This window comes from Hipposideros armiger, unplaced genomic scaffold (genome assembly GCF_001890085.2).
Source record: "Hipposideros armiger isolate ML-2016 unplaced genomic scaffold, ASM189008v1 scaffold_73, whole genome shotgun sequence".
Classification (NCBI taxonomy): domain Eukaryota; kingdom Metazoa; phylum Chordata; class Mammalia; order Chiroptera; family Hipposideridae; genus Hipposideros; species Hipposideros armiger.
This window is the reverse complement of record NW_017731423.1, coordinates 4,300,401-4,317,916: the sequence shown is the minus strand read 5'-3', so window position 1 is coordinate 4,317,916 and position 17,516 is coordinate 4,300,401. Positions and strand designations below refer to the sequence as shown.

General features: G+C 38.7%; 1 protein-coding gene across 10 annotated transcripts in view; it reads right to left on the bottom strand.

Annotated features, from left to right (window-relative positions):
* UNC5D (unc-5 netrin receptor D) overlaps positions 1 to 17,516 on the bottom strand; it is a 561,851-nt gene that overhangs the window by 202,578 nt on the left and 341,757 nt on the right. For all 10 annotated transcript variants that reach the window (XM_019642890.1, XM_019642889.1, XM_019642891.1 and 7 more), the window contains exon 4: positions 6,691 to 6,794. In XM_019642890.1, the coding sequence (XP_019498435.1) occupies positions 6,691 to 6,794 (104 nt within the window). The remainder of the gene's footprint in view (positions 1 to 6,690; positions 6,795 to 17,516) is intronic.

Sequence of the window (17,516 nt, the reverse complement as noted above, 5' to 3'; positions counted from 1 at the left end):
CAATTTTAATCTGTGGAAAACCATTAACATGTCGGATTTTCATTGGACATAATTTCTAACTTTTATGAAAGATAGATTTTCCATTTAATCGGGGAGTATAAAATAGTGCAGTGTGGGATAACGAATTGTTTTGAAAACAGCAAATTGGTTTTAGCTAAACAACAAGTGTCAAACACTAAAGTTGCTATCTTTAGGTAGAACTGCCCCAAGGTTAAGGTTAAAAGTAACTGCAGTGGCAAATATGTTCTAATGCATCTAGCTATCAGATGAGCTCAGAGTTTAGAAAAGCTTAAATTTATCATTGGTTCACATTTCAGGTATTTTGGGAAAAGTGTTTGGCCTATTATTGCATCCAAACCGTGTCTAAATGAGTCTGGTAAGAATCTTCAAGTTCATATATCATTTTTTGAAGTGTTTTTACTAACAATAATACCATTCACGAGACTCTTTAATGGGGTGAGGTAAAGGGACACTGATGGTCACCAACTTCTGTCAATAACCATTTATTTCCTCCATGTGACAGATTATAAGAGAGGGAAGCAGGAAACTTTCTGGTAGGTGTCTTTGTCTTTGATGAACTTGAAGAGCAAGAACAGAGGGCACAGGCCAGAGAAGCAGAGCTCATGGGCAGCCTGGGGTAAGAAGTGATGGTCTTAACACCCTATTTCTTCTTGGGGCTGAAAATGTATTAGACATTGCAAGAGTTTCAGTTTTAATCTCATTCCCCAATCATAATATACTCCTACATCTTTCTTTGAGAATCAAAGGTTCATGCAGTTTTAGCAAGAAAAGCAGGGGGAGGAAGAATAGAAATCACAATAATCTCTACTATTTATTTAGTATTAGAAATTGTGCTAAACATTTTGCATAGTGTTGAGGTTGTTTTTCTCTCTGCCTCAAAACAATGTTAAAAGAAAGGATTGTTCCCAGTGTAGAATGAGGAAATCTGAGGTTCAGGGTGGCTCTTAAATTGCTATAGGTCAGAGTTAGGAAGTGCTAGTCAGGGTTTGACCCCGAGTCTGTTTGACTCCAAAGTTCATACTCTCCCCACCCCCGTTGTGCCACAACAAATAATCATCAGTCCTGTTTCTACCAGTTCCCTACCCCCACTGATGTATACCAGGATAGAGAATTCTGTGATGCACACATCAGCATGCACTTATCAGAATATATATGGGCCCTTTGTGACAATGAGTTATGTCAGGGCCATGGCCAAATGTGGGGAAATTGTAATGAGGTAGAGATTACCATGGGTCCTCTCACCTTCCCTTTTATATGTCCCATTTTCTTCTCCTCCATGGCCTTCTTACTGTAAGCTTAGACATCCTATGCCTCCTATCTCCTAGGCCAGCATCAGACTCAGGCTACTAGCCCTTGGCAGCACAGAGGCTCCACAGATGTCCTGCTGCAAGTTCCCTGTCCCCCTCAACTCCCAAAGCCTCCATTCTCTCAGTGCTCTATTCTCAGTTTTATCAGCAGGCTATCTATTTCCAACAAAGAAATAGGATTTACAGCAGATTTAGGATTAGCATATTATCTAAAAGAGATTTTAATCTAAAAAAAACTATTGCTAAGGGTGGACTGTCAGGCAGCATAGCAAACAGACATGCTATCACTGGCATAGGAACTCCTAAGCTTCAAAAAGTCTTGGGGGAACTATTATACCTAAACCCACAGTCTCATTAAAAAACAAACAAAAACTATTAGAGAAAGGAAAGACCTGAGCTATAAATTTAGATTGGCTTCCTAGTGATTTGAGAGCTTGGACAAGTCCCTGTAAGATGGACGTGAACTCACCGATAGTTTTCTAGCATCTCATAGCAGTCTTTTGTAATTAAGTAACATTGAGAAACCACTTTAAACAGTACCTGACACATGGGGGCACTCCATAAATGGTAGCTCTTTCTATTTTTATATAAACCACCTTCTCTGGTTATGTAGATGAGTTAGCTGCCCCCAGAAGTTCAATCTTACAGAGAGATGACTGCATATGTCTTGTGAAAACGAGACTTGAACTTGTCCCCAAGGTGTCTTTCAGGATACCAGGTAGGAGATCATCTATAACACTGCAGGACAAAACCAATTGCCCTCCAGCCACTGTCCCTTCCAGTGATGACCGCTTGGGACCCACAGGAGGTGGGCAGAAAGGGAACCAAGTGGCACAGTGGACAAGGTGGAACATACCCTGCTCAGGGAAGGTAACTGATAATATTTCACAATGACAATTATATAACTGATCAGTTACCAAGCACAATTCCCAATTACTGTCATACCACAGAGTCACTGGCTGTATGATCTTCACATGACTGGGAAGGCAATAAGCACAAAGACACACTTTGAAGTCTGAAGGCCACGCAACAGGCATTGGCAGACCTCCCTCTACTGGGGGACTTGACTGTGGGAGGTTACGAATATTTTCACTTTCCTTCCTTAGCCTTCTTTTTCCCCTCTCAGCTTTCTGTTCTCATCTGCCTTCCCTTCCACAAAAACACAGACGCGATGGTAATAACTACTGTGTAGGCTATTGCTGAAAGTAAAAGAGCTGCAAATATTGGTGCACAGATATAGGTTGTACCAATTCATAAATAAGCGAAATTCCAAAATAACTCAAATGTTTGGACTGGGACGCTTTCTCACCTTAAGATGATGCTATAATAGCTTGTTAGGGCCCCACAATAGTCCATTAACACACAATGTAGATGAAACACTCTCCATATCCATCTATAATACAAAGTGCAGAAAACAAAGCTTTTTCTCCTCTTAGTTCAGCATTTCTGTTTTAAACCATCCTACAGCCCCAATTGCTCCTCAAATTGGCCCTCTATTTAATTTTTGCCAGCCCAGCTCTAAGGTTTATTTCTAAAACTTATAAATGATTACAATGAAAGAGCAATAACTCAAAGGGAGAATGGGAAGTGGATTGAGGTGAACAGGAAGCCCCCTCCAATTTCATGTCCAAGTGGAACCCGCTAATGTGACCTTATTGGGAAACAGGGCCTTTGCAGATGTACCGTAACCCAGAATATTAACAAGAAGCCATACTGGATTAGGGTTGGCCCCAATCCAATGACTTGTGTCCTTATAAGAAGAGGGGCATTCAGACATACAGAACAGAGAGGAGAATGCCATGCGAAGACAGAGGCAGAGACTGGAGCGATGTGTCTACAAGCCAAGGGACTCCAAGTATTGCCCAAAACCACCATAAGCTGGGAGAGAAGCATAGAACAAATTGTCTTCCAGAGCCTGTAGGAAGCACTAATCCTGGTTACATCCTCATCGCTGATTTCTAGCCTCCAAAACTGTGAGAGAATACATGTGTTGTTGTTGTTGTTTTAGGCTATCTAGTTTGTAGTAATTTGTCACAGCAGCCCTAGGAAACTAATATAGGAAGTGAACACCGACAGTTTGGAAACTTGGCAGGCAGATGGGTAAGTGCCAGAAAAGAAAATATACTTCCTTTTCGATACATCTGTATTGTGTTCCCTCTTCCCCTGTTCAACAACTCTCCCAAATATTTTTTTCACTGACTAGTGTGTGTGGATATTGGAAGTTCTTCACATCCTGTTCTGCTCCTGTGGCTATAGCTGAAAAGCAACCTCAGAAACAAACGAAGATAGGACACAAACTGAGTCAACAGGCAGAGCTCATTTGCCTTCAAGAACAGAAGCAAGAAATACGGCAGGACATGCAAAGAGATGTTTCCAGGCCCAAGTTCAGCCTTTCTCAGTAGTTGAGCAGAAAGGAATGCTGCTTGCTTTCTGGAGGTCAGCTCACATCCCCACAGGAATCCCCCTTACCAATCACGCCCTGAAGAGCCTCGATGTCCTTGTAACCCATAAGGCCCTGGTAATCTCTAGGAAGATGCTTCAGTGGGTGGGTGGGTATGTTTGTGCGTGTATTGGGGGGGAGGGGCCTGTGGATGTGGGTATCGGTGTGTGTATGCAGCACGCATGCACACTCATATATGCAGTTACACACCAAGGTGTAGTTTCCCTTTGGGCTATTATCTTACCAGATTGCGCATCCTTTATCCTTCTCATCTTTGTACCAGAATGGGAGACAAACAAAAAAACAAAAGTCTGATGGATTTCACAGTTTTGTCTGGGGCAGGTGCTGGTACGCCCTCAGGAATTCCTCAATACAGGCAGGAAACTAGTTTTTATTCATTGTCAACAAATATTTATTGAGCACTTGGATATGAGAAGCAGTGTTTTATGTTCTGGGGATACAACGATAGAAAAAATAAACAAAAATGTCCCTCATGGAGCTTAAATTCTAGTGGAGTAAACAGAAAATAAGCAAAGTAAATACAGGAGCATGTTTGTGATAAGAGCTGAGCGGAAAATATAAAGCAGAGAATAGAGCTCAAAAGTCTATGTACAGGGTGGAGAAGAGACACTTTCAACAAAGTCTCCGGAGCAGACCTCGCTGAGCAGGTGATAGTTGAGCAAGCCCTAAAGGAAGGGATGAAGCAATAGAATAGCTGGAAAAGAGCATTCTAGCAAAGGGGTCATCATGTGCAAAGGCCCTGAGGTACAAACATGGCTAGTGCACCTAAGGAAAAGTGAGGAGGTTGTATGGCCATAACAGGGTCAGATGCAGAGCAGCAGAAGATGAGGTCAGAGGTAACTGCAGGCCTGATTATGCTGGGCCACATAGGGCACTAAAAGAACAGAGACTTTTACCCCGAGTGATGTGGAGAACATTTGCAAGACTGTGAACAGAGTTAGCCCTTAAATGGCTATAAGACCTTTGGTAGGTCATCGATTTGAGCATCAGTTTTCTTGACTCTAAAATGCAAAGGCTGTGCCAGGTAAATAGCAAAGTTCTCTTCCAGCTGTAAAATTGATGGACATCTAGAAAACATCAGGTTCCCACCTGCAGATAGCTAATAAAAACATGACCTTCCTCCCACCTCACTCCTCTCATAAGTAGCCAAAGCTGATGGCGGTGGCCCAGCATAGGCCTGAAAGGAAGCCTGGCTGTACAAATACCCAGGATGACACAGGCGAGGCATTTTTATGCATGAAACATTTTAAATGGGGATTCGGAGAGATGGGTAGCAACTGCAGTGAACTGCTGATACCAAAACTAGACTCCCAGGAGTGCTCAGGATGTCCTAAATGAGACTGACATGTTTACCTGTTCACTGAAAACCTGCTGCCTGTCACCCCCTGTTTAGGAAACTAGGGCACACTCTGGAAGGAAAGAGGTGGTGGAAAAAAAAACCAAAACAAAAAAACTTAAATCAAGTATCTTTTGGTTTCACATTAAATAAAAATCTAAAAATAAGCATTTTCCATTCTAATCATTCCATAGCATGCATGGAATGCATTCTAATTTTCAAGTCCGTTTACTTCATTTGTGTGAACCATCTGAGCTTTGAATAGTGTCTACCCAGCATGCTTTCTATCTGAATATGTAAGAGTGTGTGTCTTTTTGTTCCCTTTTATTTTCTCTACTCCTTTTTCCTGTCAGCTATGAAAGCCCACAGCAGTTTTAGCTAAAATGTGAGGCAGAGGTTCCTGTTGTTTTATTTTGTTTTGTTTCGCTTTTTTTCAAAGTTTTGAAATTTTGATTATTGTTTTCAGTTACAGTTGACATTGAATATTATTTTATATTAGTTTCAGGTGTATGGTATAGTGGTTAGACATTTATGCAATTTACAAAGTGATCTCCCTGACTAGTCTAGTACCCACCTGGCACTATGCATAGTTGTTGCAACATTATTGACTATATTCTCTATGCTTTTCTTTACATCTTTGTGACTATTTTGTAACTACCAATTTTTATTTATTAATCCTCATTCCTAAACCAGTAAATAAACTATAGCTCTAAGGACAGTTTCCTACTTCCCAGAGAAAAGCCACAACTGAACTATCTACCGTTCAACACAGGACTGTGTTTATAAACTTATAATTCTAGTCAGTATTCCTTGTACTTGTGAGTCCCCCCTCCCCCCATCAAGACTGTCTTAATAGCTCTATTTACTAGTCTATCAGAATATCCTTTAATAGTGACTGGAAGATTTGGGAATCCTTTCCTATTACCATAGTGTCCGGTTACTGATAATTGTATTCTAATAATTTGGCAGGCATTCCAGAAAACATGCAAGGAGTAAAAACCATAGTGACTGGATTTTAGACACCTCACTGTGAAGAAAAGATAACAGATCAGAGACCTGTGGCTTCATCACTTTTTATATCCCTCAGACCAGCAGTGCCTAAAACATAACAAATGCTGACTAAATATTCCATGAGCAAATGAAAAAGGAGTAAGTGCAAACACCATTGAAACTTGGCACTAGGGTCTTAGCCTCCTTTCCTGAGCGCTTACTCACATGACTTTGCTTGTTGGAGCACCGATTGATCCATAAGCCATGTGCAAATTAGGATACCCTGGTTGGCTGAGGACACAGAGGATGCCGCCGGCATGATATGAGGTCACTGAAAACGAGTACACAGACCAAATCCTACCCAGGTTGCCTAGCAAGCGCTTAGCGTCAACGGGAAAATAGATGGGAGACAATTTCCTCTTCCAACTTATTTCCTTCACAGTTTCTTCATCATCTTTATCAATTGAGTCCTGGAAGCAGGAACGCCAGACACAGGCTCTTTTCATTCACATATGATCACACAGGATTCCACCCTCCCTCTTGGGAACAGTCGAGGTCCCAAGACTCTGTCTTACCTCAGCAGCTGGGACTCCCTCTGGCGGGCGGCAATGCAGCACAATCATGCCTTCAATGGGAACCTCCCTTCCCTGTGGATCTTGTTCAAAGTTCTTCCGTAAATCTGCAAAGAAGTGTGAGATATATGAGACTTGGCTCTAGGGCCAGCATTATTCACCTTTACTCCAAATACAGTAAAATAGTGAGCTTGCTATCACAACCTACACACACACACAAGTCTTCTGTTGCAAGAGTTCCAGGATAAGAGAATCATTTTCCAAAATATGCACAGGCCCATTTGAAATAAACCTTAACAAAACTGTTCCTAGCATTGCATTGATGTGAAAGATAAAAGAGATTTTACTGGGGAGCAGAAAAAAATATAACTCATCATTTCATGAGTCTTTGCCAGCATTATCTGCTTAGCAACTGATGAAACACTTGGCCTAATAAATCGCCATAGCTATTATGCAGTAGAAATGCATGTAATTTTTTTTCATTAACTAAAGAATACATTATTAATCTGTAACCTCCGCCATTCCCTTAACCCCCTAGGGGGACCTAGACAATGGCAATAGAGTGAGATTAGTCTTTTATTTGTAACCAGGCAGAAGGGGCAACATGGAACCACAACAAAATCTATAATCTATCCAATCAAACATCCAGTTAAAAAATACAACACCCTCCATGCAAACACTAATGCTGGGTCTCTGTGTCCTGCCCTTCATGGAAGGCTCTAGGCACTTTGCAAACAAGCTGCACTATTAACCTTCTGCACATGGAAAGGGGAGTCTTGGAGAGGTTAATTGGCTTGCCAGTGGTCACAGAGAGCGTCAATGCCAGGGGCAGGGAAAAATTCACCCAGCTTTCTGATATTCTGTCTGACTGCCTAACCAGCAAAGCTTCCTCAAGGAAAAGGACACACAGACAGTTCAGAAAGAGCCTCATTTGCATGGCTTTCCTGTACAGCATATGCTTCATTAACAGCAGTAGGAGCTGACCTTTGCTGCTTTTGAGGCGTCAATGACAACACTTTGATAACTTTGCAGCACAAGCTTAATTCTTGCTGTCACTTGAAAGACTGGGAGAGCAGAGCAAAGACAGTTTTACAAGTCTTCCTCAAAATGAACCATTTCCCCCTCCCACCCTGACAACGTATTTTTCTTCAATTGAGTATCTCAAATTGCAGGCTGTGGATTTATTGATTTAATTTTCTTCAGTGCTTACAATAACATGAAATATGTTCCCTGTAAAGCGCAGAGCTCTAGAATCAGTTACATCTTTATAAATTTTATAAATACATTAAACTTGCTTTTAGCAAGTCAAAAACACTCGATGAATAACAAGCACAGCAATCCATGTATTCACGTTCCTTTGAATTTTACTTTTAATGTTTCCCCTCCCAGAGGCAACCGATGTCTTTTGTCAGTAATGCTATACTCGTATATTCAGAGATCTTCATGAGTATAGATGAGGCAAAAGATCTTAGAAAGACTTGCATTGCAGGCAGATGGCAGGGTCCATCTTCTCATTTCTCTGCTGTCCCCTACAATGTAAAGCCAGCTTTCTTCTACTGGAGATCCATATATTGCCACAGCCCTTATGATTCAGAATTTCTGACTTCATGTGTGATAAATGTCACAAAACTGTAAAGGAAGGGACTGTGAGTAAACATCAGAATGAAAAAAAACCTCACATTTCCTACACACTTTTACCACAAATTCTCCTTTGCTGTCTCATAAGGGATCTTGGAGTCAAAAATCCTTTTCCACATGACTCATTTATTTATCAGGACTATATATAGTCTGCCATTGAGTGTGAGTGACTCTAACACATGACATAAGTTTGCTAATGGAAAGGGGTGTGTTTTTGTGGCAAATTCTGTTTGGTTTGTTTGCCTTTTTTTTTTTTTTCCTTTTCCTTGATTGCTTTGGTTTCTAAAGGAAGTACAGTGCTGCTAACTGATGACTACAGTTTTGATAGTGCCAAATAATATGTAGTCAACCAGATGAAGCACAGAAAACTAATAGTGGGAATTCTTTTACCTTATTCTTTTTCCTTTCTTTGTTCAACAGAAATGGAAAAGGTAACAAAAATGGAGAGTTTATGGTTACCTCCACATTCCACTACGTTAATTATGTTGGCAGGTGAAAAGATGATTAGAATGGAGTCATTCTGCCTCCCCATCCCCAACCACTCAATAAAATAGGTAATTGAATATGAATATAAAAAGGAAAACCCCACATCCACAATGAAATGTAGGAATGGACATTATCTACAAACAAGAAACTTTGAGATATTTCTAGTAGATCTCATACAGCCAGGATCAGATTGAAGAAAGAACCCATCTGACCTCTTGCTTTTCCCAAATGACATTTGAAATCCCTGGAAGAGTTCCAACAAAAAGGATATTAACACCCCTCCATGCGGAGATACAAAGATTAAAGGCAATGGGGTAGGGAACAACTGGGATGTGACATATTCAGATCCAACTCATAACAGCCAGCCATGCATGTATCAGATATCACACCAGGTGAGAAACCGTGTATCGCCAAGACCTGGCCTGTACCTAATACTGGTGGCAGTGGCACTGGTATTTCCGATTCCCCAAAAGGTAAAACATACCAGATAAATATCAACTAGCTACTGAATATATTAGAAATGATGGAAATGAACTTTCAGACTCAGAGGTAAATCCTTCCAACACTACCTCTGATTCTCACCATAAGTCACGCAAACTAATTAGTTTCTGAATCAGCAAACTAAATGCCTTTATCACCTATGTGAGAGTTCCAATGCTTGAAAGATACAGATAGGAACCTATGCAGCTTCTAATAGTAGAGAAAACACCCCCAGCCGCATAAAAAGAATTGTACTACAAATGAAGGAGACAAACCATAGAACTGAAATGAAATGGCTTCCTCTTAAGATAAGAAACAAGAGACATTTTTAGATAACTTGTAATTTAAGTTCTTTAAAGTCAAAAGAAAATAGTAATTGCGACTCGAGTCGGGAGTTGTAAATAGGATAACATCTGAGATCAAGAAAACTGCCACCATGCAGGAAAAATAAATAAATAAATAAACCTGCTGAATTAGTAATGTATGTATCATAGAGACGGTAAATAGCATACTGAATATTGCAGAAAAGTGAAGTAATGAAACAGAAGACAGGTGTATCAGTCAGGAGTAAAACAGAAAGCACACAGTTGATTTTACAGAAAATATTAATGTAAAGAACTGGAGGACTAAAAAGGCAGAAGGGGAACTGCTAGTAGGTGTCCCATCCTAGAAATGGGGGGTGGGGTAAGAGGGGAACAAAGGGAAGAGGTTGGGGTTATAGAACTTTGACGCTTAGAGAGGGATCAAATGTCCCAGGAGAGGCCACTGGGTGTTGGTGATGGCACCTCAGAAATTAAGGAGGGAACCAAGGAGTCAGGAACCAAGGAGCTGAGACCCAGGCCCTTGAAGAACTGCCAGCCAGACTGGTGCTGGCATCTCTAGGAGGCATAATAATGCCGGTTCTGGAAGCATTTGAAGGAAAAAAAAAAAGCTGAAAATAAGAAGCAACTAACATTTCCAAGATGAAGAAACTGTGCCAGGGTGACGCTGATAGGGACAGAAAGCAGTAGCTTTTCTCCCACTGTCCAGTCTCCTCTGGTGCCCCCTATTGGTGGAACACTGCAGGGAGCAAGCATTTGGCAAGGGAATTCCAACCCCGGGGGTCAAATAATATTTGATACGGGAACTAAGTATATTAAATAGGGAAAGGAGAGTCTCTTCAATAAATGATGCTGAAAAAACTAGACGGTCATATATGCAAAAGAATACAATTGGGCCCTTATCTTACACCACTCACAAAAATAAACTCAAAATGAACTAAAGACTTAAATGTAAGACCTAAAACCATAAAACTCCTAGAAGAAAACACAGGGGGAAAAGCTCATTGACATTGACAACATTTTTTTAAAAATATGACACCAAAAGCACATGCAACAAAACCAAAAAACAAACAAGCAGGACTATATCAAATTTGAAAGTTTCTACACAGCAAAAGAAAAGATCAATAAAGTGAAAAGGCAACCTACAAAATGGGAGAAAATATCTGTAAACCATATAGCTGATAAAAGGTTAATATCCAAAATATATAAGAAACTCACCCAACTTAATAGCAAAAATACAAATAATCCAATTTAAAAAAATGGGCAAAGGGTCTAAATAGACATTTTCCCAAAGGACACATACAAATGGCCAAAAGATATATGAAAATATGCTCAATCATCAGAGAAACAAAAATCAAATCCACAGTGAACTATCACCTCACTCCTGTTAGAAGTCTATTATCAAAAAGACAAGAGATAAGTGCTGATGAGGATGTAGAGAAAAAAGAGCTCTTAAGCACGGCTGGTGGGGATATAAATTGGGGCAGCCACTATGAAAAACAGTATGGAGGTTTCTTAAAAATGTAACAATAGAGCTACCATACGAGCCAGCAATCCCATTCCTGGGTATATATCCAAAGGAAATGGAATCACTATCTCAGAGAAATATCCACACCCCTATGTTACTTGCAGCATTATTCACAAAGACGTGAAAATAGCCTAAGTGTCCATCTGTGGATAAAAATGTCACACACACACACACACACACACACACACACACACACACACACACATTATTTGGCCTTAAAAACGAAACAAATCCTGCCATTTGACACACACAGATGGACCTTGGGGGCATTATGCTAGGTGAAATAAGTCAGGCAGAGAAAGATACATAAATACTGTATGATCTAATATATACGTGGAATCTGAAAAGGACGAATTCATAGAAACAAGAAGTAATCTGGTGCGTTGCCAGGTGCTGGGGGATGAGGGAAGCGGGAGTCAGTGGTCAAAGGGTAAAACTTACAGGGATAAGATGAGTAAGCTCTGGAAACCTAACGTACAGCACGGTGAATATAGTGAACAATACTGTATTGTATACTTGAAAGTTACTAGGAGAATAAATGTTAAGTGTTCTCACCATCAAAAAAAGAAAGTAACTATGTGATGTAATAGATACATTAACTAACCTTATAGTGGCTATCATTTCACAATATAAATATTTTTCAAATCATTACATTGTATACCTTAAAGTTATGCCAAGTTGTCAAATATGTATTTGAAGTAACTAACAATGAGAAAAGTAATCAGGCTATGACTAGAAGTTTTCCTTATATTAGTGATTATCAGAGTATAATTAATCAAATCTGTGTATTTGTTTTTTAGAAAAGAAACATGAGTACTAGCTTTCTATTCCCAATTTATAATTCATGAGCAAACTGACAACAATACAATGTCAGACATTATCAGGCCAAGAGATTGTAATTGGCCACATATGCTTCCTGAAAACATTACCTTTTTAAATGAACTAATACAATGACACTAAAAATAATTAATTAAGTTATTTGGAAGTTGCAGTTTTAAAAAATCTGGCAGCGGGCAATAAAAACTACTTAAATTTTTAAAATCTAAATACATTTTAGAACATAGCTAAAATATTCATGCAATTATCCAAAAGCTCTGGAAAAAGAAATGCACAACATATCATAAACATGAATAATAAATAACTAACAATAAGAATTTAAACTGCTAGGTCATGGGTTCTGGAAATCCACTAGGCAATATTGCACACCACTGAACAGGGTGGGGGTTGGAGCCTGAGTATCTGCTTGAATTCTGGGTCCTCGACTTACTAGCACCTTAATTAGATAAGCATCTTTATCTTTTTTTGCCTCAGTTTCCTCATCTGTAAAATAAGGATAATAATTCCTATTACATATATTTTTTGTTAGAATTAAAAACTAATAATATGTGTAAAATCCTTTTAAGAATGTTGGCTGCATAAGACAACTTAATAAAGATCGTATATTACTAAATCCTATTATAAAGACATGACGATTAAAAGGGAGTGGTTTTATCATAAATCAGATAAACAAATTAATTATAAACTAGAACATTTTTTTAAAATGCTCAAATAAAAGTACCAAGTTAGTATATGATAAAAGTGACATAAATTAAGTGGGAAAGGCATATGATACTCTTTTGGAGAAAAATATAAGGTTAGATTTATGTCTTATTTTAATACCAAAATAAATCTCATCTTAATAAAAATATTTTCTATACAAAACCACAGCAGTGTTAAAATACTTATTGGATCTTAGGATGGGGAAGGCCTTTCTAAACCTAAAACTGAAGGAAGAACAAACACTTAAGGTAATGATTGGTAGATATTATTCTGTCAAATTTTTTTTAATGTTTTTCTCTAAAACATTATAAGCACAATTATACACAGAGGCTGACCAGCCTGAATCTATAAAGGATACTTATGAAAAAAAGTGAGAAAGATAAATACCTTAAAATCAAAATGGCAAAAGGGCATGGAAACAGGATTTACAGACGAAGAAACACAAATGGCTAATAAATATATTTAGAAGGGCTAATATCAATAATTATTAAAGAAATGTCTATTCAAAAGCATCAATATGTTCCTGGACTCTTGCAAACAGGCTTTGTGTTTCTTTGTTTCAAATGATTTCCAGTGTTAGAAAGAGTATGGGAAACTACATAGTCTCAAATATTGCTAGAAAAAAATGGAAATGGGTAAATACAAAGAGCAAGCTGAAATATGTTTAGAAATTACTTTAAAAGTTTATCCAATGAGTAAACAAATAATATATGGTATATCCATACAATGGAATATTATTTGGCGATAAAAAGAAATGAGGCCAGCCGAGTGGCTCATTTGGTTAAGATCTCGCTCAAGAGTGTGAGCTCTGAGCAATAGAAGTTCGATTCCTGGCCTGGGCTGAGCTGCCAATAGGTGGCAGGATGGCTCAGCTTAAAGACAAAAATGAAATATTACATGCTACAAAATATTACTTGAAAACATGTTAAATGAAAGAAGTCAAACTCAAGATACCACATAGTGTATAATTCCATTTATGTGAAATGTCCAGAGTAGGAGAGAGAAGCCATGTATTTAAAAAATAGATTGGTTATTGCCTAGGGCTGCCTAGGTGGGTGGGGAGAAACAGGTATCACTGCTATTAGGAACAGTTTTATTTTTTTGGTGTGATGAAAATATTCCGAAATTGACTATGGAAATGGCTGTACAACTCTGAGAATATACTAAAAACTATTGAATTGTACATTTTAAACAGGTGAATTAATTATAGGTATCACAAATTATATCTCAATAAAGCTATTATTAAAAAGAGTTCACTTATATGACTCAACAATTCCACTTTAAATTTTCTAAGAAAATGATTAGAGAGCTATATAGAAAACAGAGATATACCTCAAATCATCATTTATAATGTTGAGCAACTGCTAACAATCTAAATATTTAATGATGTAGAAATGGAATCTATTGGTGCATTCATATAATGGAATCCTATTCAGACATTCAAAACATAAGAAATATTGATACGCAATGATGATCAAGATGTATCCTCAGAGAATACTGAGTGAAAAAAAAAAGCCAATCCCCAAAACTTATATACTATACAATTCAAATTGTTATATATTATAATTTAAATGACAACAACATAGAAACAGAGAACAGAGGAATGGCTAACAGGGGTTAAGGAGGGAGTAAAGACAGGAGGAAAATGGATGTGCCCATAAATGGGCAACATGAAGGATTCTTGAAATGATGTAAATGTTCTACACCTCCACTGTGTTTCTGTCAATATACTACTACCACGCTTTACAATAGATTCCCCTTGGGGGGAGCCGGTTAAGGGTACACAGGATTTCTTTTCGTTATCTCTTATGATTGTATGTGAGTCTACAATTATCTCAAAATTAAAAGTTGAATTTACAAAAGAATATTTGAAACTGCAAGCCTTTCAATAATTTGCTAAATAAGATAAAATAGTGCGTAGTGAATGATCTCTATCTCTAATATATTTTTAGTATTTAAGAACTGTCCTCCTCCAAATGTAGCAATTATATTTTTATAGAATGCATCTACTTCCAAATAAAACAGGTCCGTATCCATTAAGAACTTTTTTTGGTAGGTAGCAGTTAATTTACCTTCAGGTTTTCAGTAACTGTGCAATAGCCTCCTTCATTCACTCACACTGTTGACCGTGCGCTAGCCACTGTGCCAGGCAAGTTACAGAACTTGACACAAACCATTTCATCCCTCCCACAACGTATGTTTCAGCAGGGAGGAGGTGCATTAAACAAGAGATTTTTATAAAGTACATGGATGTGTAATGGAATGGGGAAGTAGAAAGTTCTGTAAAAAATATATCACAGTGGGACCTACCTTAATCTAGTGAGTGATTCCAGTGAAGTTTCTCAGAGAAAGGTAAGCAGAGGAAGAACAGCTCACAGGCCTACATAATACACACCAGAACTCATTTACTGTTTCAATCAGGATGTATATATATATATTCTCTCCTTTCTTGCAGACTCTGCTGCAAAATGCTTGCCTAGCTACCTCTCTTTCCATAAGTTATCACACCACATAAGGACACTCTTTTATTAGACTTGGTCTTCTATTCATGCATACTGAGAGGGTGGAATATAAATAGAATTCCCCCTTCTGATCTCACTTATAATCATGGTATATGGGAAGGAGAAAAACAATAACTGTCAGATTATTTTGTATAAGGGAACTGAACTAAACTGCATACATGCCCATCAAGATTGAAGCTTTAAAAATTGTAAAATAGCAACTGATATGGGATGACTATAGATGTTATAGGAAAAAACCCTCAAGAGAAATCACTCAATATTTCCAAGATTTTCTACTGGATGAGTATGAGTATATTAATTATTTTCTTCATCTGTTTCTATATTCTTCCAAAATTCCTGGGGTCAACATGGATTACTGGAAAAAACAAAAACAAAAAACAACAACAACATCCAAAAACAAAAACAAAACACAAACACAACATCCAAAAAACTCTCTCCTATTAATTGTTGAGATTCTCTAAACTAGTCTAAACTCAATCAGAAGCCAGGGAAGAAGTACATTTTGCTTCATGTTACTGTACCAAGTCAAGTTTCACTCCTACAATGCCTATTTATTAAAGAGGGAAGAAGAATGCACTATATTTTAAAAATATTTCATGAATTCTAAAATATTCTTCTTTAATTTGATTTCAGTTATGAGAATCTGTGCACATGAGGACAAAATCGCTCATCTGTTTTGTTCATCGCCTTGCCTCTAGCACCTGGAAGGGTATGTAGTAGTTACTCATTAATAAATATTTGTTGACTGACTGAATGAATGAAAGAATGAATGAGTTTCCGCTTCAACTCATCTGAATGTTTATTATAAAATGATATACAACTAAGTCTCCAATCGTTAAGATGATTCAGAAGAGCAAATTCGTGAATAAATATACTACAATGATATTAAAGTAACACTTGTCATCCTCACTTTCATATGTGTGTGTGTGTGTGTATACACGTGCGTATGTGTGTGTGTGTGTGTGTGCGTGTGTGTGTGTGTGTGTGTGTGTGTGTGTGCGTGAATGATACCAGCAAACATCAGCACTGGCCAATTTGGGGCATTATCCTACCTTCTTCACCCCGTCGCCCTGTTCAGTTCTTCAGTGAAATGCCAACAAGGCTCCAGGTGACTGGAAACAAAGATATCAGAAAGGGAAAGGAGGGGAAGGTGAGGAAGCCAGGTACTTGCCCAACTTGTAAATCGTGTGATCGGCAACAGGATCATCCTGAGTCAGCCGTACCTGCCAATAAGTAGTTCACACGGGGCGAGGCCCTGGGAAGCAGCAGCCCCCCTTTCCTCACCCCGTGCCCTATTTGGCCTTTTCCTCATTTTTCTTTCTTGCTACTATGTTAGAAAAGTCATTGTAGCACAAGAAAATCAATAAAAATTCAATTGTGAATAACAGTTCTTTGCAGCTCAGCAACGCCAGGGAGTTATCGGCTCATTCAATGTTCTGGCAGTTAACGCAATGAAATAAAAATAATTTACTCATTCAAACCAAATCAGCCAGTGAAAAATCATAGTCATTTTTTTTTTTGAACAGGCATGGTCTTAGTCATTTGTTAAGATTGAAGGAGGATGGTATGATGTCCCATTAGTGTCCAACTATGTTGGTGTTCAAATCAGCTTTGACTCTTTCCCACCCATATTTTTGTGAAGGAACAACACACCACATTTGTCATACATAAAAGGAATTTGTAACTTAGCCAAATACAGATCGATCATAATAAAAGGCCTGGATTGAATGTAGAAAAGGTGGATGCAGACAAAATGGGAGTCAAGGCCTGGTACCCCCATTAGGTTCCACCTCAACCTCCAGCCCTCGATGGTTACAGCCTGAGAAGTTGGCTACTAACTCCAGTTCCCAAAGGAAGCACATAGAAGGCTTCCTGTCAGGTCAGTTCTTTCCTCGATGGTAGTCTTATTGTATTTGGCACATGATGTATGCTTCTCTTGCCAGCCTGGCTTAAGCCCTTTGCCTTGCTTAGATCTATGAATTCTGCACATTTCTTGACCCACTGATCCAGAGTAATGCTACACTGCTCCTGTCTTTCATTTCACGTCTGTGCTGTGGGTCTCCAGTTTTAATTTTGAGGGTCTACTTGAAGCACAGGCGGCACTAAGGAATAATTCCACATGTAGATTTCCATATGTCAAGGACACATAGGTGACATCTTTTCATTTCCATGATTTCTGAACATTGCTGCTGAGTAAATCTTGCAGCAGTGGAGAAGAGGGGACATCTTTGGCCACTGTTGAATTGCATGGGCCTCTTCATGTTCCCCCCGACCCACGCTGGTGCCAGGTAATGAGCAGGCTCTGATTATTGGGAC